Source organism: Calliphora vicina, chromosome 3, assembly GCF_958450345.1.
Source record: "Calliphora vicina chromosome 3, idCalVici1.1, whole genome shotgun sequence".
Lineage (NCBI taxonomy): Eukaryota > Metazoa > Arthropoda > Insecta > Diptera > Calliphoridae > Calliphora > Calliphora vicina.
The window spans coordinates 34,911,022-34,935,630 of NC_088782.1; the positions used below are offsets into that span (position 1 = coordinate 34,911,022).

The 24,609-nt window shown below is 26.9% G+C and overlaps 1 protein-coding gene across 1 annotated transcript; it reads right to left on the minus strand.

Annotated features, from left to right (window-relative positions):
* Positions 1 to 276: 276 nt before the first annotated feature.
* On the minus strand, positions 277 to 23,677 carry cue (Protein cueball). Its single transcript, XM_065506265.1, has 4 exons — positions 23,244 to 23,677; positions 2,816 to 4,169; positions 2,114 to 2,450; positions 277 to 2,036 (listed from the first exon to the last, which is right to left on the minus strand). Exons 1-4 carry the CDS (start codon positions 23,311 to 23,313, stop codon positions 1,932 to 1,934), a joined length of 1,866 nt encoding a protein of 621 aa, XP_065362337.1. The 5' UTR covers positions 23,314 to 23,677; the 3' UTR covers positions 277 to 1,931.
* Positions 23,678 to 24,609: the final 932 nt, after the last annotated feature.

A 24,609-nucleotide genomic window follows, 5' to 3' on the forward strand; every position in this document is an offset into this window, starting at 1 on the left:
CGACTGTGAATTTGTCATTGAAATGAAACTTTGGATTCGGCCAAAAATCACAATTTTGATAGAACTCTAGCGCTTTTTTATGTTTTGTATAATTAAACTTAAAAGAAAAAAGAAAACAACTATTATATATATTTTTTTTATTTTTTTTATTTATTTCTAAAACTTAACTACATGATTAAATTATACTATTACTATATAATTTCATTTCATTTTAATATTTACATAAAACTTCATTGTTTTTATTATTATTATTGTTTAATTAAATGGCTGTGAAAATTTTTAAAATTTAACTAAAAGAAAAGAATATCGTGGCAGTTAAAATGAATGAATGTGTGTGAAGAAAACTAAAACAATTAAAAAATAAAAAACCCATTAAGAATTATATAAAAATTCCTCAAAATAGAAATTTTATATACATATAGATATAGCTTACAGAAAATGTAGGATTCTGTACAATTTCCAGGCATATACTGCAAACATTTTCTGTAAGAGTTGTAGTTAATTTCAAATCAAATAAAAATAATTAATTTCATTTAAGTTATTTGGTGTGATCTTTAAATATATACATTCATATATATATATAGAAAATTAAGCATATATTATATTATTAATAACAAAGGAACTTTTTTCATATTAAACTCATTAACAATAAAAACTTAACGACAAGTAAGCTGTAACTATAGGTCTTAATATTAAATTTTCACTGAAATTATGTCATATTATTATTCATTAAATTAAACCACAGAGAATTTTGAAAATAAAGTTTATAGTTACTGGTAACTTAAAGTTAAGATTTTTATTGTTAAAGGGGGTTAACAAACTACATATTTTAAATATAATGATGATGATGATTTTTAATAATTTTGAACAATTCATATTAGTATATTTACAAAAAAAATAGTTTTGTAATAAAAATTAAGTAATTCAATCACATTTCAAAATAAATTATAACTAAACTCTAAATGGTATTTTTTTGTTAGGCGAAATGTGTTAGAAGCCATTTGATAAGCTTTTACATGATTGTTTTTGTTTTTGTTAACGTCTTTTTTAACTAATTTAAGTGCTATTGCTTAAAGCCTGACATTTTTTGTTGATGATATCTTTGTTTTATTTTTTACTTGCAATTTGTGCAATATTTTTTTGTTTATCAAATAATATTTTTGTTTCTAATAGTTATTAGAATGATAATTATTAACTAAATTAAGTAAACCCGTTTCATGAACAACAATTTTTTATGTTGGAAGTTAAATATTTTCTAAAAATAATGTATGTACGTGTCTTTAGCATAAATTACCACATATAATTAATTTCTTTAAACAAAATAAATAATTTAATCCATATAATATACCTACATACATAATCATATTTTCTATTTAAAGAATGCATTTATTCTGCCAAGTAGAAACCATTATTTTTTTTAGTTTATCTTAAAAAATAGGAAAATATACCAAACAAATTTTTTTACAAATTAGGTTTTCAACATATACATAAATTTAATGCATAAACGATTCGTAAAAAAATCGTATCTTGACGGTAAAATTTTTACAATTTTGTAATTGTAAGACTTTAAAAATTTCGTCTCTTGCAGAAATAAATACTTTCAATAAACAATAATATTTTGGTAATAGAAGTTAAATTTTCATCCAGCCCTATTCTAGATTTTTGATTTTAAAATGATAAAAATAATTTGAATCTTTTGTTAAAGAAAGGATAGGGCCTTTTTGCTAAAGTATTTGAGCGAATAAATAAGTAGTTTAAGTACTTAATAACCTGCCATTAATTAAAAACCTATGGCTGTGATTTGAATAGATTAAGGCCTCTTTTTTTAAGTGTATGTATGCGCTTGGATGTTTATGGACGCTAGTATTTATTATCCAAAACGTGTGTATAGTTGTTTATTTTGTTTTTCTATCAGCCTCATCATCATCAGTTCAATATAAATCATCTTCCATATTGTGTATTAAAACTTTTTTGTCATCTTTGGTAGTCGTATCACGCGATAATGTTTGTTGCACCAATTTCGGATCAAAACAAGGCTGTAGGAATGACAAAAAAAAGTATTTGTTTAAAATAAATATATCTTAACATTGTCGTAAATTATTTTCCAACTTACCGTATCACAATAGTTCATATTACAACAGTTCTCGATTGTAATTTCACATTGTTCGGTGGCCATGGGTCGGTTGGTTAAAGGTGTATCAGAGGAGCAGGCTGGTTGTCTACGCACCACAAAGGTTTTCTTAATTCTTGGTCTGGCTGGTTTATAGAAACGTCTCACTCCATGCACAATTAATAGAACTAGAGACAGACATAATACGATGCCAACTGCTAGTGATATGATTAGAGTGTTTGTCCAGGTAACTTGATTTCGGCAGACTTCCAAATGTTTATAAGTGGGTATAGCATATATTTTAGCAGCATCCTCGCTTTCTGAAGCCAATTCTTCACAACTGTTTTACGACAAATATAATAAAACAATGATTAGTTACAACGTGGCTAGTTTATGATAAAAATTATAAGTAATTTGAATTTTTTACTATTTCTTTAATATAGAATTTTATTTATATTAACAAATAATATAAGAACATAATTAATTAAATTATGAAAATGGAAACAAATTAAGAAGTATTCAATATTATGGTGCTATTGACAAAACAATGGAAACTTAGGTTTCATTTAAAAATAATTGTATGATACTTTTAGTGTCTCAGTATTTTTTTTTGTATAGCCCTTGTTTTTTTATTATATGGTCGCAAACTATTTTAGAAAATGCATACTTATATAAATAAATTACAATACAATTACATTCACTTACATATCATGACATCCAAATGGTGCATATGCGTCCGGTTCGTGTTTTAAAATCCTGCAAAAGAGTGCACATATCTCTGTTGAATTTTGTTCACAACGTTGACCGCCAAAATTATCTGGACATTCGCAGGATGGTTCACCATCATTTTCAATTTTGCATACACCTTCATTGAAACAGAATCCCGAACAGCGATACGCTTGACAGCGGTCACCATAGAAACCACGTTGACAAGCACATTTGGGAAACGAAGACGATGAAATGGTACAGGTACCATGCACACAATAATTGTGGCACTCATTCGTTTCACAGCGTGCACCTTTGAAACCAATTTTACAAATACAAATGCCACTTTGTGATATATATTCACCACCGTTTAGACAATAGTCCCGCTTGGATTCCGATTTTTCAGTTGCATTTCTAGTGACTTTTGTTTGTGGTGAATTTAAGAGATGATGTTTGATTTTATTTACCACTACCGAACAGTGTTTATCATTTTGCAGCGTTGTCATGTAGCGGGAACGTGATACAATGCCACTGGGCGTTTCTGATAATTTAAGAACAATATGTGGTTTTGAGGTTTCTTCGTTTTGTTCATCAGTTTCATTGAGCTTTTTGCTGGGCATCTTAGTGTGTGTCCAAACAGCATTGTGTCTGCGATCAGTCCAAAATATTAAATCTTTTGTCACAGCCAAATTAGAGGGAGTACTATCCAGGCCCTTAACAATTATTTCACGATCGCTACCATCTAAACGCGAACTTTCTACGGAGAAATGGATGCCCTGCTGATCAACCACCCAGTAAATACGATCGGACAATTGATCTACCACTATGCCATGAGGTAAATAAAGATCTTTATTTATGACAACTTCACGATTCTCCCCACTCAATTCCATACGTTCTATAGAAGCATTTTTAAAATTTGAATTTGTCCAATAAATTTTACGGCGACAAATATCAATGGCTATGCCATCGGGCATAGTATCTTCATTTGTGAAATCCATTAGCGGTTTCGGAAGATCATTTTCATGAGCATCGATGGAAATAAAGTAAATTTTTCTGTTTAATTTATCAACCCAATAAACATTACGATTAAGAGGGTCATAAGCTATGCCAGTTATAACTTCTTTTTGTGTACGTTGCACAATTTTCTCTATAACATGTGGATCATCTTGTCCCGTGGGTATTTTTAGCGAGAATATGCTGCCGTTGTTGTGCAAGCGATCGGCAAAATAAACAATTTCTTCGGTTTCATCAAAAGCAATTGCCGAAAGCTGATCGAATTGATGAGCGGACGTGGTGATCTCTCGCCAATGTTCATCATAAAATACTATTTTTGTTTTGGCGGTTATAGCATAATCTGCAAAGATAAGAGAAGAAAACAAAATGTTAAGTAATTGCATATAAAAGATATACATACGCATTTCAATTCATGCTCGTATTTCCTTGACATTCAATTCGTAATGTGAATGTCAAAGAAAGTGATATTGTGAAATTTTTTAAATGCGAATAAGAAACTAAATCACATGTGACATTTACTATTAGTTATCAAAATAAGTATTTGATCGATACGATCACGTATGCATATGCAAGTGGTTAGTTTACATTGTTATCTAAAGGCTGCAAATATATTTTTTTGATTAATTTATGACGAATGTGTATTTTTTTTTTGGTGTTTGTTAATTTTTTTTTTTTTTGTTTTTATTAGTTTTATTATTTGTGTAGACTGATCATAGTACATTTGTTCTTGTTTAAAAATACTTAAATTGAATCCCTATTAATATTAATTAAAATCAATTATGTAGAGATTTAAATCATTTATATTTAATAATACTACCATTATACGTAAAAATTTATAAAGAGCATAAATAGAACATCAATTGGAGGTTGTTAATTGCTTTGAAATAATAAGGTAATTCAAAAGTCACCGTTTATGGTGTTAAAGTTCCGATAGCTTAGCTGTACAAATATAATGGATCATCCATTGTACATCCTTGATTTGTAGCCTAAAAAGACGAGCCTAAATAAACTTTGATCATTTAAAACTTACGTTTGATGTGGAAAAGCTGATTCCAATTCAAAAACAGTAACGATTTTTTTGATGACAAATATTTGTTTTTCTCAAAACATAATTATCGAATGTTATAGATTAGTTAGATCTCCATATAAAGAGATCAAGCATATTACAAAATATGGAATAGGTACTTATTTAATATAATTATTGATTTTATTGTATTTTACATTTTTTCAGAAATAAGTATTAGATAATAATAAATATATATTGTTATCAAGTATAGAAATCAATAAAAAAAAATGGCAATAATTACATTATATTTACTTTGAATTATAAATATAACACATCAACAAGGTAAATAAATATATTTTTTTATTCTCGGAACTAATTTGTTTATTTACAGATTTATTAATCTAAAGTTCCAGGTCAATATTTATGACCATAGTAGGGAAATTCCTTAGAAAGAACCGTGATATTTGCACTTAATTTAAGATTAAAAAAGTATTGAAAAGAAAAATAAATTTTTATGGTGTAATTTTATAAAAATAACGCGACAAATTAATTTAAAGCATGAAAGTAATCGATTTTATTTATTCTTCAAACAAAATATATTTTTTAAAACGCATTATGAGTTACAGCGACAAACGAATGTAAACTATTACACCCTTATTCATAATGTAAGTTTTATAAACACATTTTGTATGAACATTTTTTAAACTTCTGATAACCTCTTAATTATAATTAATTTTTAAATATATCAAAGATTTATAAAACAAAATGTCCATAAAAAATTAATTTTCTAAACCTATGTATGTTTGTCATTTTATATCTGCCAATCATAAAACAACATATAACGTTCCAAGGGAAATTTCAAAATTTTTTCAACAACATAAAAATATAACCCTATGTCTAAACATGATACATTTTTGTCATGATAAACTTCGTCTATACATGATACAGTTTTGTCTTGATAAACTTCAAAATGGTTGCAAAAATGAATATTGCATCGTTATGACAAAACTCTTAGTGCTTCAGCTCAGCTAACTTTGTCTTGACAATAAACGCCATTAATTGTTAAGATAAATATTTGTCAAGTGTAGACATGGAATAAATGAAAATTTAAATAATTTTATTCAAACCCTCTATATTTTATTTGAAAACAAAGAAATATGAAACAAATGTCTATACTTGATAAATTTTTATCATAATAAAAGTCAAAATGGTTGTCAAGATAAAAAAATTATGAGGTATAGTCTCCATTTATTAGTATTATTTTTTCGTTATGACAAAATTGTTAGTGCTTTTGCAACTTTGTCTTGACAACAAATGTCATTTATTGTTATGATAAATATTTGTCAAATATAGACAGGGGGTAAAGGTTATGAATTGAAATCAATGAAATTAAATTTATGTTGAAACTTTTTAGAAAAATTCTTTTGAAAGAACCCTGATAATTAGTTTTCTTTTTAATAAATGTTTAATCTTAAATTAAGTTCAAATATCAGGGTTCTTTCTAAGAAATTATTTATAAATGTTATCAATTGAAATCAATGAAATTAAATCCAACTATTTATGTTGAAAATTTTTTTCTATGTAAATTTTAAAAATTATTATGAATATTGTATTCTCGCAACTAATTTGTTTATTTAGAGATTTATTAATCTAAAGTTACATGTCAAAATATATTTGACCAAAGTAGGAAAATTCTTTAGAAAGAACACTGATATTTAGTTTTCTTTTTAATAAATGTTTAATGTTAAATTAAGTGCAAATATCATATTTCATTCTAAAGAATTTCTCTACTTTGGACATGGAAATTTTATTAATAAAATTGTAGGAAAATTCTTTAGAAAGAAAACTGATATTTGCACTTAATTTAAGATTAAACATTTATTAAAAAGAAAACTAAATATTAGTGTTCTTTCTAATTATTTTAATAAATAGAATTATTTTTAATAAATATTTAATCTGAAATTAATCTTAAAATATTTTGACCTAATACTTTAAAATTGTAAATAAACAAATTAGTTCCTAGAATACCTTCAGGAAAACCTCTATTTACGCGATACTTTATTTACACGAATTCGATATAACGCGACTTTTATATAACGCGGCAACAAAATAATGACAACACTTGTTTACGCAATTATTTTGGGCCCAACAAAACGCGTAAATGGAGGCTTATTTTGCTAATTTTCATAATTTGGACATAAGGACCCAAAATATAAATATAATATTTCATTGTGTTACATATTTTTTAGAGAAGGGTATACAAAAATTGCATATATCTTAGCCATTTGTGGGCCAATTTTCCCGATTTTAAATAGTAATCGAACCAGGACTGCAGACATTGTTGAAAAAGATACATAATGCAGATTGGAGTGGACTGGTTTTCAAACTCATGCCGAATAAAAGATGAGTACACTTATTTTAAATTATATTGAATGAACCCTCGTACATATTATATTAGTGTTAAAAAAATGCTTGCTAATTTATTTAATAATATTTTGTCATTCCATACATACTCGTACATATTTACCAAACAAACATTTATCTATAATGTAGTAAAGTGTGCACAATTTTGTACACATAGTGACAGAGAGTGTAAACAACATCTTAAATCTTATCATATGATGAAATAAAAATATAGCGAAAATTTTGAATAAATGCTATTAAATACGTCACTATTTAGAACTGGCCCCCACAAATAAAATTAAGTAAATAAAGTATGTATTATGGAAATTTTGCCATGCCGTAAAAAGTAAAAAATGCGATTAGTTAATCAACAAAAACAAACTCAATTAATATTTAAATAAAAAAAATAAACTGGTTTAAATGAATTTAAATCGAAAATAAAATTTAATTTTAATTAAAATTATATTATTAACAAGAAAGTCAACTAAATAACTTTGTTATTTATTAACCCTATTATTAGGAAATACTCTGTAAACTGAATCTTCGGAACCACTTTGTAAACAGAAACTTTGTAGTCACAAATTTAGCAAATTATGCTCAAAAAAGTAAACAAATTTTTGTCAAAGTTTTTTTTCTTATTTAATAAACAAACTATTAACTTTAATACTTTTTTCAATATTGAAATAAATAATCATATTTTTTCCAAGCATCTTAAGGGTTAAGAATTTATTATTTTTTCTTAACAAATAAATCTTTTTATTTGGTATCATTCGTGTTTGAAACAGATGCTTTAATTTCAATGCATTTAAATATATTAATAATACAGGTGAATGCAACAAGTTTCTCGCAAAAAAACAAATCACAAACAAAAAAGAAAGATTTAAACTAAATTTTTCCACATTGCGGAAATATCATTACCTACATATGTACATACGCTCGTACTAAATCTTATTGAAGTTCCGTAAACTTAAACAAAAAATATATATGTTTGTATATTGGTTTTTGTTTGTTATTATGTATTTAAAACAATGAATAAACTACTTAATAAATTGTTACAGAGATAAATAGATGTAGGGAAACTGAAACAACTTTCACTTTGGTTTTTGTTTATAAAAAGTTCCTAAAGAGCTCAAATAACCTTCTAAAATGTTAATATATTTTTAAGCAAAATTTTTTTAAAACAATTGTTTTTTTTTTAGATTGGCAATATTTGTTAATAATATTTTAAATATAATTATTATTAGTAATACATTATATACAGTGTTAGCCAAGAAATAAGTAAATTTAGGCTTTAGTTTCAAGGGAATTTAAGTTTTAAGGTTTTTTATATTTCCGGGATATGGGAAATATATTTGTATATTACTAGGAATTCACGGTACAATATCTGTTTTTATACCCACCATCAAAAATGATGTGGATATATTGATTTTGTTATTCCGTTTGTAACACATCGAAATATTTATCGCAGACCCACAAAAGTAGATTCTTAGTTCGTACTAGTTATGTCCGTCTGTCTGTCAGTCAGTTGAAAACACGATAGGCGCCAAACGAAATGAGATACAAATACTCTATGTTGATAAGTTTTGTTTGGTATTGAAAATGGGCAATATCAGTCCATGATTTCAGCTAGCCCCCATAGAATACTGTTTGAGCAGTCGTAAATATGTTGATTATGCAAAATTTTTCACAAATAATTTCCAAGTACTCTGAAATTATAATGTGAAGTATGGCGAAAATCGGGCAACATTTGTCCTTAGTCCCTCACAGAAAATGATTTGAACATTCATAATTGTCTTATATTAATTAATATCGTGTTGAAATTGTACATAAACAAGTTTTATATAAACTTGTGAGGATCGATCAATAATTTACAACTAGAAATATTTTACATTTCTATAATACAGGCCATAATAATTCTGATATTTTCAATTGTTTTTACTAGTTGTAAAAACTAATGGCGTTTTCTTTTCTGACACAAAATGTTGCCAACATATTTTGTACCATTTATTAAAGATTACCCATACCCTCATAATTTTTTACATTTTTAACGATCACAATAGAACAAAAACCTTGTAAATGTTGTAGAACTGTTTAAAAAGTGCTGCATTTCTAACCCTTTGATAAAATTGAGGGTGAAACGTGTAGCATATCTTCGAGGTTTTAGGGCAACATTTTTTTTGAAAAGAATACGTTATACTCTAACCAAACTACATTTTTTTTAGAAAAGAACACAGCAAAGGTTAAAAGGCAGAATAAAGGTATACTTTATGCCAGAAAAGAAAACGCCATAAATTGCCTAGTGTGAAAGGGGTCTTACAGAAATTGATTAAACATTTTAGAAAATAAATAATTACAAAGAAATATCAATTTCACTGAAAGTGATTTCATTCCGAAAGAATTTATAGTTTTAGTTACTTTTTCTGAAGAAGATTAATTAAACTTTCGATCGGAATGGAATTATGTGACCGGCCTGATAGTCGATATAACCATATCCGTCTTTTTATTAAAATCAACTTTCCGAAGCTTCCAAATAACTTACAAACATGACTAATACATAAATAAGGTGTGCGCACGAAAAAAGAGGTGCGTACGTTTTGGTTCATAATTTTGTTTAAATAAATTGGAAAATTACTAGACAAGGAAAGGTGTGTCCGAATATATTTTTTTTCGAGTTGGAAATTGTAGAGAGATTATGTGAGCATCTGCAGAAATCCTTGGTGGCATAGCAAGAAGGCTGAAGAATTGGTGATATTTTTTTTTACAAAAATCCATAGATCTCTTTGATCAGTTAAAACAGAAACTTTCCAAACAATTGATTAAGAGACATATAGAGAAAAATTGTAGAATTTAAAAAATCTTACACAGAAAAAATTATGACTAAAATATTTTCAAACAAATGCATGTTTGAAATCAGATTTGTATTTTATTATTTATTTTATTTGGTTTCATAAATATTTTAGTTGGTTTTAAATTTGATGGTTAACAATGCTAACAACTTTTTTTAATAATGAGAAACGTCTATTTGTTTTGTAAATATTTTAACATAATGTACTTAAAATCAAGCACGTTTTCATTTTGTGATACATTTTTATAATATTCAAAATAATAGACAACACTTGTACATAACAAAATATTTTCTTTATTAAAATTTTGTTTGAATTTTTTTATAAACTCAAACAATTTTTTAAATTATTGAAAAAATGTTTGTTTACTTTGAAACAAAAACAAATTTATAGTGAATTTTGACAAACAGCTGTAAAATAAAAATAAATTATACATATATTTTGAAAAAAAATATTTACATACATATGTACACAATTTTTAAGTTTTGGTCGTCATGAAACAGACTAGGAGTTCAAGGGCTCAATAACTCCTCACGTTTCAAGATTGGTAAGTATGTATGAACTTAAAATTCTTTATTATATCATTGTTAAACATTCCGGTATAATTGCAGACGTTGTTAGCTTCCTATGACAGAAATTTGGGAGAATACGACATAATTGGTAAGACGATTGATTTTCATTAAGATGAATGTGAAAACTGGTTTATCTTCCCACAGGTGAACAATATCCATATAACTTGGATTCCCGTTTGCTGGATAGTCCGTAAGTGGGAGAAACTAGTTCATATTTTATATGACAGTATTTTCTATAGAAAATATTGTGTATAACAGTATTTTTATATAGAAAATATTGTCTATAGCTGTATTTTATATAGAAAATATTGTGTATAATAGTATTTTCTTTAGAAAATATTGTGTATAAAGTATTTTCTTTATAAACTATTGTGTATAAAGTATTTTCTTTATAAACTATTGTGTATAACAGTGTTTTTCTATAGAAAATATTGTGTATAACAGTATTTTATATAGAAAATATTGTTTATAATATTATATTATAATATATAATTAAAATATTTATTGATTTTGAATTTAAATGTTATTAATATTTTAATTGATTTAATAAAAAATATTGTTTGAATATCTAGTCAAAACCAATTATTTGTTTCTATGGTTTTATTAAAAATATTGTTTGATTTTATGTGGAATTTCATATAAATGTTTCATTGATAGTTAAAATATTTTAATAAGAAAAAAAATTTTTTTTTTTCAATAAAATATTTACAAATTTTGTTGTTTGATTTTGTGATTTTTGTGATAGGTCCCATTTCAATAAAATATTCAATTGACTTTATGAATTTTGTGATTGGATTTGAATTTTTGTTTTTTCTGTGTAGGTAATAATAATTGTATTCCAGGCCGATGTCATATCTTTTTATTCGAGTATAGTCTTGTCTCGGTAGCTGTTTAAAATACAATGGGTCAAAATCGGGAAAAACATTTTTTTAACCCGTTTTATTTCACCAAAAAAATGTTTATCACTAATAAATATTTAAAAAAATATGATAAAATATTTTTCTTTTTAAACTTTTTTAAAAAAAATTATTTACGTAACAATATTTTTAATTTTTATTTTAAAGTATAATTTGGTGAAGGGTATATAAGATTCGGCACAGCCGAATATAGCACTCTTACTTGTTAGATATTAATTTTGAGTAAAAATTACGCTCTTCCACATTAATGCATTTTAAACATTTAAAGCCAAATTTTATTAACGTAAAAACGTGTACTGGCTATTTAATCAATTAATAAACCAAAAACACGTTATTAATTTTTGTTAGCGTTAATTATTTTTTTTATATAAAAAATACGGCAATAAATGTAAATAAATATGTATTGGGTTACAAATACATACTTAATTTATTCATTTTTTTACTTTAATATTTGTTATTAATTTCTTTTTAGTTCCTTTTAAATATTTTAATCTATATTTTGTTATATATTTTTTTTTGTAAAATTCATAAAACATTGCAAACATTTTACGCATCAATAATTCATTGACCTTAATAGTAGAAAAAAAAACATTTCAACATGAGGTCAATGTAATCAAAAAGCGCTAAAAACAACTAAAAAAACAAAAAGCTAAAAATGTTTACTAGTTTGTAAACGTGTTTATTTCTAAATCCCAATTAAACAAAATAAAAAAATAATTGTTTCTGTTAAAATCCAAGAAGGTTATTAATTATAAAAAAAAAACTTTTTACGCGCTAAAAACTAACAGATGCATTACTATAAATATACAAAGTAAATGTATGTATAATTAAAGATACCCAGACAACTGAATCAATCGTTTTTACTAAAGTCAATAACATTTTGACCTACAAATTTGTATGAAACAAATATGTATATAGGTGTGTATAGTTTTATGTTTATAATAGTTGTTAAACTGACAGCAATGCATTTAAATATTAGTTTGTTATTAAAAACATTTTTGTTTATTATTGCTTTATTTGTCAAAGCCGAAGTTGTATGCTCTCTAGCAGTAAATTTTTAAATGTGGTAACTAGGGTTCCTAATTTCCCGGACTTTTTTTTCCCGAGAGGAAATTAAAAAATCGTTTCATTCCCGGGAATTCTCGGAAATTTTTTAACACTAAATTAAACCAAATACCAGAAAATTTTTTCGTATAAATTGACTTATAATTGTACCAGGGTTTTAAAAGAATTATAAAATAATTCTAAAATATAAATAAAATATTTGGTTGTACAATTGTTGGTCCAGCATTTATAAGGGTTTCTAATTTATTAGTTGCATTTTATCGGTATTGTCACAGTCGTAGTTTTAACCAACTGACTATCTGTTGCTATAACCGAAAAAATCTATGGATATAATAGAATTGATTAGGGATGTCAATCGAATAATCGATGAAAAAAAATTTTTTTTTTGAATGAATACAATTTTTCAATTAAGAATAACAAATTATTCGATCAATAATTCACAATTAATCGAATATGTACTCGAATAAGTTTATTATCAATTAAAAAATTTGTTTATATAAAAAAAATTGTAGAAAAATATATATTTACCACAGATTCGATGTGATGAATAAATTTATTACATTAAAGTATTACAACTTAAAGATAATTAATATTTACATAAATACGAATTAAAAAATTGGATCTTAAATCTTTTTATAAAACAATAGACTTTATTAAATTATAATCAATTATTATATCACTATTATCATTATACAGCCAAAATATTGTACACTTTTTTAAAAAAATGCAGTCTGGGGAAACTACTTTTTCGAAAATTTTACTAATTTTTTGTTTTATTTAGTATTTCCGGGAATGAAACATTTTTTATTATTTCCCCAGAATGGAAAAATTCACACATAAGGTGATTTCTTATTATTTGTATCTCTTATTTTATGCACGCATTTAATAACTTTTAAAGAATTTCTTTTGAAATATAATTGTAGAAATGCATACAAATGATGTAAAATGTAGTTATACAGGTACATATTTCTATAAAAAGGCCTAACAACAAATAAATATTATAATTAGATAATAACTATAGATTCCACTTTAATGCTTAATAGATAGATGTTATAATTGTGTGAACAATTCAATTGTGCTAATGAATTTGAAATCAGGTACAGCAGCTGGTATTCTTCATGACACAGTACAACTATTTTGTTACTTTGCAATGTGACATAGCAAGGCAATATTTTAGAATCATTCCAACATGCAGCCTATCATTAATTTCACGAACGATTTATAAACAAAATTCTAGTTTTCAGACTTTCTTCAAATTTTCCGAAATCTTTCACATACATGATCAACATGTCCCTCAACCGTAAGGTGATCATCAATACATATGTATATCTAAACACTTAAGTCGGTCAATGAAAATAATTAAATCACTATCAACGAAATTATTCATAATAGAAAAATGTCCAGTAACCACAAAGAGAATATTTAACAAGCAGGGGGGTTACTAATTCGATTCGAAAGGAAATCGTTTCGAATTACAATGTATTTAGTACACAATTTCGAACATTTCCGTTTTCGGATTGAGTTACGCAGTAACTCCCCAGGTCTTGAAAATCGAAAGCCACAGAGTAATTAATGAAATTGAATGCCTTGGTTAAATCTAGAGAAACCAATGAGATGAATCTATTCTTATTCAGATTATCTCGTATAAAATCCGTCGCGCTACTTTCCATAAAGAGGGAAATGTATAGGTAGAATTCACATGGTAAATAAAAAAAAAACGAGAAATGTAAGGAAATATAATCCCAAGAAAGCGAATGGGAATGCCACTCATTAATGCTCCACAAGAATTGGCCAAATCAACTACATTAATACAAGCCTAAAAACAACATTAGCAAAATAGTCATTGACCTCATCAACATTGAAGTAATACTGTATACCAACATCACCAATAACCTTCCACATAGCAGACGAGTCCAATCCTGAAAACATGCTGGCAAAATGTTTCCTTCTCTTCCTACGAATAAAGTTTTTATTCCGGTATCGACAAAATATTCGCCAGTTTTGAATATTTGAAAAGCAGAATAAGCAAGATCTCTCAGAGAAGTATCCAACTAGAGTATCCGAAACCGAAAACCGATCACCCGGTTTTTTCATCTTTATGTTGTTGTTGTTGTAACAGTTCGACTGTACCCGATTGTTCTTTCCTGGGGAAACAACTTTCGGTTTGTACAGCTGTCGCTGAGTTGACAATCTTTGGCCGAATATGATTCGGGTCGTTCCGGAACGGAGATCCAATTGTCGTGGGAACGCTTTCATCTTTATAAACTCCACCGGTTTCGGTTTTTTTAACTTTTCGGTTTTTAGACCAACCGATTTTTGTAAGACGGTTAACCGGTTTTAATGAAATATATTTTCTAAAGCTCAATCAAACATATTTATGAAAAACTTTGATACAATTTTTAAAAATATTGATTTATTTTATAGAAAATTATGGCATTTGACAATATTTCAATATGAAATGTTTAGTAAATATATCTGGTTCACCCATATCGTATATATGAAAATAATACAGATTTCTAATATGTTTCAGTTTGATAATACTGACATAGTTTTTGGTGAAGCGTATATAATATTACTGCAACCTGTTTAATTTATTTTTTCTAGCTAATCAATAAATAGGTTTCCGTTAAAATTATAAATTAAAATCAAATTGTGGTTTTCTTGAATAATCTAACCGCATATCATAGCTATTTCATATATAATAACTGCATGGGCCAAAAAACCCAATCTCCTTTAAAATGTCACAGTTATTTGAGATATTTCATTATATTGCACTATTGTTGCTGCAACCTTATGCCGCAAAACTAATTTCACAGAAAATTATCATAAGAATTTTTCAAGTTTAAAAAAAAAAATCACTTAACACATTTGTTTATAACATAATTCTCATGTGCAATACAATCTTGTTATCAGTTGAGGAGTATAAATTCAAAATAAAAAAAATATAAACAATTAAGCAAATACAAAAAATATTAATAAAAAATACATAAATAAATAATATCTATGGCAAAAAAATTGCTTACTATTGCGCCCTCAAACATTTGAAACTTGTAAACTTAAATTTATTGTTGCTATTTTTTGTTTGTTTTCTTTTTCTTGTATTTCAATTTTAGTTTACACATTTGTATCTAACTAACACTGGCTGCCAGACAGACGACGGTGGTAGTAAAGTATCTCCACAATCCATTCAACGCCATTATCGCTTTCTACTTGGTCACGTAGACCAAATGCTTCTAATGCTTTGCGCACAACCATCGATTCTCATATAATGCATAAATACCGTACACTAAAAATGTGTAACATTTTCGGTGGGATTTTGTGTTTGCCGGTACTTTTGAATTCATCATACATGCAAACGTTTCTATCTCAATATTTAAGACTTTTAAATTGAATACTATTTTTTTGTAACCTGAGCTAAGGATGCTAAAAGACTTCAATAAGATAAAGAAATTTTTAGTCATTATTATCTCATCCGTCAGATAAGAGGTTTCAAGAAATAATAAGTATACATCGAGCAGGAATGGGAAATTTTATAGGATTGTACTTGATACTATTTCATACTCAAAAGTACCGTAGTGCTCCCGCGACTTTCAAATTTCTTTTCAGTATTTTATGAAAATAGATAAATATAGACAACTACACTCAGAAATATTTAATGTCGAAAATTATCTTCTTTTCTTTCGATTTAAATTTCATAATGCAAATGTAAAAACCCACTCCTAACAAGGAAGCTGAACCCATTTAACGTAAAGGAGTCACAATTGCAATCCTTTTTATTTTATTACTAAATTTCAATAAGTGCTGATTCACGCACTTCTAGTTTACTTGCTCAAGCCTTGAATCAATTCTTAATTCAATTAGCAAAATCAAATTAAATTTTATTTCTTAATCATTCGATTGAAGATTATATAACGAATTAATTCATAGGCTTACATCAAAGGAATTTAGTTCATTTCTTTAAGAATTCATTCTTTATAGAATTACTTTCTTATTGAATAATTCAAGTTTTCTTTAATGGAAATCCATTATAAAATAGCTTAACAAAAGTTATGGGACAATGTCCATATCAACAAATGCAAGAATTTTGTCTTTTAGAAAGCGCCAGAAGTATTGAAATTGGTCTCAAATCGCTACGTTCAAACCCATATTTCGCAATAGCGACAACTCGCGCTACATTCCATAAAGAGGGAAATGTGGAAGTAGAATTCACATAGTAAATCAAAAAAACGAGAAATGTAAGGGAATATAATCCTAAGAAAGTGAATGGGAATGCCACAATTCATCCTCAGTAATGCTCCATAAGAATTGACAAAATCAAATTCATTAGTCCAAAGCGAGAAAGCAACATTAGCAAAATAGTCATTGACCTCATCAACATTAATGTTACATTATATACCAACATCACCAATAATCTTCCATATAGCAGAGGAGTCCGTCCAATCCTGAAAACATTCTGGCAAAATATTTCCTTCTTTTCCTATGAATAAGGTTTTTATTCCGGTACTGACATAAATTTAATAGAAGACAATTCTCATTAATAGAAGACATTTGAAAAACAGAATAGGCGAGATCTCTCACAGTAGTAGCCAGCAATATACATCTAGATTTCATCCAAATATTAACATATGAAATAGGTAGGAGGACAAACAGTAGACTGATAATCAATTGAAGTAGAACTAAAGAAAGGAGTTTGGTTCACTTTCGTAAACGATACCATCCCAATCAATCCCATTGACATTTTTATATTCAAAAATTTCCAAGCATATTTGAGCTACATTTTTGAAATTCGATATATATCTCTAGCCAATATAGGTATAAAAATAACAAATTTAAATTATTAGTAACCCACAACAGCATCACTTTGCAAAGAAATGTGTCAAAAGATTCATCACAACCAGTTATTATTGTCTTCAATTTGTAGTTTTCTCTTTCATATTTTCCGCAAAAAAAAAAAAGAAACTTCTCATTCATTTGACAAAAAAAAATACATAGTTAATAGTTGCGACAGCCACGCGCTCAATTTATTTTTGTTTAATAATAAAACAATATAAATAAATATACTCGCACTTATGTATATGGAGAGACTAACAAAAATTCGATTTTTAGGTTACCACTAATGAAATTTAAATTTCATTAGTTGACCATTTTATATATGGATTTCGGTTACAAATGACTACAATACTTAAGACATCATTTATTAAAATAGTTTCTTTAAAAGTTAATAAATAGTGGACAGTGTACGAGTTAGGAAGACATAATTTTTTCTCCGGAGAATTTCCGGGAAAATCCCCAGTAATTTTTATTTTTTTGGTTCAGAATAACTCAGTATTTTCTCAAGATTAAATCATTCATATCTGACAAATGAATATAAATCATTGAGTTTAAGTTTTCCTTAAAAGTAGTCAGACATATATAAAAGAGATATCATGGACAGTGTTCGAGTTTAGGAACCTATTAAATTTTCCCCGGAGAATATCCGGGAAAATCCCCAGTAATTTTTTGTTGTTTCAGAATAACACAATATTTTTAATCTGTTTAAGAAGTGTGAATATTATATTAGTTGATTTTTCCAGTGTTAAATCAATCATATCTGACATGTGTACATAAATCATTGAGTTTAAGTTTTCTTCGAAAGTAGTGACATATTTGAAAGGCCCCTCGTACATATTTCTGTGAGTGAGTATGTGTAGATTCAGCAAAACACTCTATGGTGTCAACAATTGAAATTTAATATTACTACGTAAACATTTAAACTGGTTTATTTTTTTTCAAGTATGTATAGTAAGTAGTATTTTTTGTTTAGTATTTAAAATGTTGACTTAAAAAGCCGGCTAAAATATCATCAACAAAAATTTATTTTTTAAGAATATTCCGTTTGTCTGTTAAAGATATATAGGTGGTAATGAATTCTAGGCATGTGCAAATCTAAAATTTGAAAATATTTTAGAACTTATAATTGATCCTGATATTTAACACTGCTATTATTTGTGTAAAGATTAAAGGCCTTATTATTAATCAATTTTTAAATTTATTACAGGTTTATAAAACAAATTCTGTATGGAAATATTGTTTTATGAACCTTTTATAAACTTAAAAATTGATTATAAATAAGGGGGTAATTTAAATATCAACCAAAATGCGTTAGTCACATTTTATTCTTAATAAATTCGAAAACTTGTTAATTAACTATAGAATATAATTTTATTGAAATTATTACGTCAAATGTCGCTATTTTCAAAAACACCCTAAAAGTATTGGGTTTTTCTGAAACAAAAAAAATATATGTATTTACTGGGGATTTACCCGGGAATTCTCCTCCCCATATTTAAGATGAAAAACTCTATGATTTCAATACGTTGCTAAAGTCGTACACAGTTCTCTATTTATTTTTAAAGAAAATGGTGTATTTAAAATTACTGCAAGGTTGGCTACCATTACTGCTAAGCAACAGTTACACCTAAAATATCCTTTCAACTCGATTACTGTTACCGCTAAGCTACAATTTCCGAAGTAACTGCAATTACCATGGTTGATTTAAGAAATAAAAAAGTACTACATACGTTGAATTTTCGAAGGAGATTTTCCTGATAATTCCCCAGATCATTGACTTGCGCAATCCCAGGACACAATGTTATATGAGTAGCATATTTTTCAAGTTAACTCAATGATGAGAATTCCCTAGAACGTTAAATTTGCCTTGATAATTCCGGAAATTCTCATACGAGAAATAGTATGGAAAAGTACAATCCCACGATATAATGAGAATTCCCAGAAAATTACCTAGAACTACCCGGGATTTCTCATACGGAAAATAGTTTGGAAACGTTAAATTTTGCGAAGCAGATATCCCTGATAATTCCCCAGATTATTGACTCGCGCAATCTCACAACATAATGTTATATGTGGAGCATATTTTTCACAGGAGATTTGCCTGATAATAAGGCAATATAGCAAACATATTTGTTTTTAATTATAATTAAGTTAAACGTACATTACAAAATGTTCTCAAAAAAGTACCAAAATCTGAATTTTATAAAATTTTTCAATTTTTAACACAATTTAATGATGCAAATCAAGGTTTCTGTGTACTGCAATGACATTTGAACTAATTTATAACATAATACTTGGTATAATTGATAATGGTATTGATAAAGAACTCAATAAAATATACATATTGCTTTTTTTAATAGATAATAAATTCTCAGATTACTAAAAATATACATAGAGGTGCATTTATAAACTGTCACATTTAAATAAATTGAATTTAAACTAACATTTATATAATATTATAATATAATGAAGACCAGAGGCACAAGGCGGTTGTCCAAAAAACCCAAATGACACATAAGAATGAGCTTTCTAACAATTAAGAAGCGAAACATGTACGTGTATAAAGTTAAGTTTTTTTTTTATTGACATTGATTTTAAAATCCCTTTTATTGAAAATGTCTGAAATAAAATTAAAGAACAAGTCATTTTAATTCAAAAAAAAAAGTAGTTTGACTTAAACAAAACAATAAAAGTTTTAAGTTATTTTAAATTAGAAATGCTGATAACAAAAATACTTCACTTAATGCGCAATGGTGATATTGTAGATAAGAGCCATGACTAGTATAGAATAGAATTTACAACAAAAATTTTTAGGAAACTAACTAAAAATATTTAGAAAATAAACACAGAAAAAAATTCATAATTGATATGATTTTTGTTAATAAATACGTACATAAATACATTGTATGTATTATGGATCGAAGATGACTTTTTTCCCAAACTTTTTCATTCATAAATATTAAAAAATTGTACCATGACGGAAATGATTCCTTTTCTTACGTAAATATTTTGATATTTTACAATAAATTGCATTACATTTCTAGATTTTATTTGAAAATAAAATTGAATTAAATCATACTATTTAGATTGAAACTTTTTTCTGTGTAGTCATATAATATTGGTTTAACAATAATTGTACACGTTCCGTTTTTAATCGTATTAATACATTTGATAATGGTTTATGCCAGTAATATTATAACTGAAATTTGCAAACTTATGATAACACATACAATTTAATTAACTCTAAATGTTTAGAACTTTATTGTCCCAGAAAAAAAGGTCCAATATATAGCATTAAAGATAATATGACTGGAATCGAATACAGATCGATTATAAAAGATTTTAAGTATCCATGACCATACTGAGGAAAATATGCCATAAAAATACTGAGTCACTAAAAAGTCCGGACAATGTTTGTAAAATTGAAATCAAAGTGTCCATTGTTTTGTCAATACCATAATACAAATTTTCAATTCCGAAATCCGGGGAAATTGTGCGAGATTTCCCGTGAATTATTTTCCTTAGATTTATGAGATTTAACTTTATTTTTTCTAAAAGAAGGTTAAAGCTTCAAAACAAATGCAGAAGATTTATACAAGAAACCAAATAGACCAATAACAAGTTCATTATTGAAAATATCTATTCCAAAAACACATGACACACAGCTGTCACAGAATTCTGTCCGATCGAAAATGTAATTATATTAGTATTTTGCTTTTTCACAAAGAATTTTGGAATTGAATTTTGTTTAATATTATTGGGTTATCATCAAGTTTTAATTAACATCTTTTCTTAATTCTTGATTTAATAAGCAAAAAAATGCTATTCAAAATTAAAAAAATAAAACATTTATTTTTTTGCGAATTAACAGAAATAATTGGAATCTAACGATGGTAGAACAAAATCTAATGGAAATTGCAGCCATTCCGATACAAATGACGAATGGTGACACGTTTGTATATAACCATATATTAAATGTTTTTATTTGTAATCAATTACATTTTAAAACCAAAGATAATTTTTAGATTTTTAACGAAGTCTACATTCTTAAAATTGAATAAATTGTTCTAGGCGGGAATTCCCGGAATCCCGGGAAATTTCAAAATGAATCCCGATTTCCCGGGAAAAGAAAAACTCTAATTGTAACCTATTAATTGAATATTTGAAAAAGTTTCTATTGAATTGTCAACCACTGTATGTCAAAGAGGTATATTATAAGGGACTATAACAATGGTAGGTTTGATTTCATAATTGTTTTGAAATGCTTGATAAATATATATGTATATCAAAATCGTCTATCTTAGAAAAGGCATTTTTATGAAAGCAAAGCTCTTGATCTTTTTAAATCATTAATTTTTAATTCAATTATTTTAAACTAGCTGAACGCAACGGGCTTCGCTGGGTAGCTATTTATCAAATGATTTGTATTTCATCTAGTATATATATTAAAATGAAATGGTCCGTGTAAGGAAAAATGAGAAGTGAAAAGGAGGCAGTAAAATTTAGTCATTGAGTTTTCCTAAAATGTTCTCATACTTAAAAAAATGAGAAGTGCAAAAGGAGTAAATGTTGTTAGTTCTTCAAGTTTTTCCAAAAAAGTGAAAAGAAGGCAATATATTAAAAACTTAAAATTTTACCAGGATTTTTTTTTAGAAACATACTACAAATGTGGGCTTATTTGCTGAATATTTTGCCATCAAAAACTCATTTTCATGAAAATCTAAGATTGAGGGTATTGTATATAATATCCCGCTATATTTTTTTAAACTGATACAGAATTTAGAATTTACATAGTATTATTTGAGCCAATAGTAAAATTTAGTAAAGTGTCTCAAATTTATATATTTTTTCTTGGAAAACATAACTTAATATAATTGATGTTGAAGGGTATAACATATTCGGCACCGTCTCTCTGTTTTTGTTTATATGTCAAATCGGATAAAGCATTGTTGCTGTAAAAATAGCAGCATATTGACAACACTCATATTATCTCTGTTGACATCTCTGTATAAAACATAAACTGTTATATTTTAACACGAGGACAATGTGTTTGACTGACTGCCTTATTTAAAGCGGTGATAAATGCACAGCAAAATTGTTTTTGGTTTTCCAAAAATATTAATTTAAATCTAGCTAATTAATATGTGTTGTTCTGCTAGAAACAATTCAATCGTATGCAAAATACCTTGCACGACAACGTATTTTAGTCCGTCTGTATGTACATAGCTACTAAATATTTATTCATTTACGTATGTTATTGTGGTGGTTTTTGACTTTTTGTTTTTTTTATCAATCGGTATTGGCAAAGCATTTTTTTCTATAAGAACTTTAAAAAATAATGTAGTACCTATATTGTATATCTAATAGGTGTATAGTATTTATACGATTTGATTACATAAGATTATAAATAAGTATTTTTTTATATTTGGCAGATATGAATATATAAATGTAAATAAATTAATAAACATGGATTAATAATACGTATGAAAAATCTCACATGAGCATGAGTTTGTGTGTTTGTATGTCAGCAGACGTAGAAATTAAAATAGACACAATAAATTTAATGTGTGCGTTTTATTTTTTTAATTCAACTATCAAACTGTTGATAAATTTTAGGAAAAGCAAAAAACTTTGGTACCTTAAGGACATTTGTTAAAACTTTAGATCCGTAATTACTCAATATCAACCTAACATTTGTTGTCATAATATGATTGTATAATAGCACATAAAATACTAACAAAAACGAAATTAGAAATGTCAAAAAGAAAAAAAACTTACCCCATAAGCATTGTGCGTAGTGTGCATAGAGAATCATTAAAAATATAGAAAATTTTAACATTTTTAACATAATTTATTGATTGATTTTATTTATATATGTACACGATTTTAACTTTAACTTAATTTTTCTTCACTTTTCCACTGTGCCTTTTAAATTTAATTAAAATATTTACAAAATTTATTTGCACTCTTCTATATACACATAAATTTAGAGAAAAAAGACCTTAATTTTTTTTCTGTTAATTTTGTTTTAAAATTTTATAGTTGAGGGAATGATATCCGTTCGTATTTATTTACTTTTACCATGCGGCACTTTAGTTAATTAATGGTTAACTTTAACATTTTTGTCTTATTTAACGACTAATATGGAATGGAATTGTCAATTCCTAATTTTGCATATGAAAGCACAAAACGAACCTTTTAACTTTACAGACTAATAATCACTAAATAAAAAATAATTTTACCACTTCTGCTAAAACCATAACAGCTGATAACAAGGCGAATTCATTTAAAGTGGTGGCAATTGGTCCAAGGTGCCAACTAGAGCACAGCTGACTGTAGAAATAGCATGCATTAATGTCAAACTACACATATAAAAAATATTCCCCCGAACTCATTTATGTCAAACTCCATATATAAAAAATAAATGAATTCGCCTGATTTTTTTTTTAATTCGCCACTGCTGTCACCTTGTCAAAAACGAAATAAAAATAGGGTTTCAATTTTAATCGAGTTTAATTTTTATCGAATAAAAGTTCATCATTTTCATATTATTCGAGTGATAAATTATTTTGATGACTGTGATAATTACCTTTCCGGTGAATAAATCATTCTCTCATAAACTAATAGTACTTGTTTTGATTATTGTTGGAATCACTTATGATATTAAAAGCACCATACACTATGGATTACCCGACAATCATGTATTTAATTTTTTTACTGAAAGTGTATTTAAGTAGAGCCTACACATTGGATTCACATACCGGCTACATAGTGTCAGTTACCTTACTAGCTACCTAACTAGTTACTTGATAAGCTACATAAAAAGTTATTTTAACATGTACGGGTGCTAATTGACCTCAAATAGTTAGTTAAAAAGTCGTCTCATAGACAGTCAGTTTTAAGTAAAAATTTATAACCGGTTATGACCAATGTTAAAAAATCATGTATGAAGATACAGTCGGACATACCCGACCATGCCCCAAATCAGCTATTGTACTTATTTATAATGAACAGAGCAAGTTTTTCAACCTTAATGTGTTTGTGGGGTCCAGTCTCTTTCCTTTCGGTCGCCTTATAAATGTTCATCCAACACTGCTTCTTAAATTGCATTTGTATCAAAGGTTCGAATGAATTAATTCTTAAG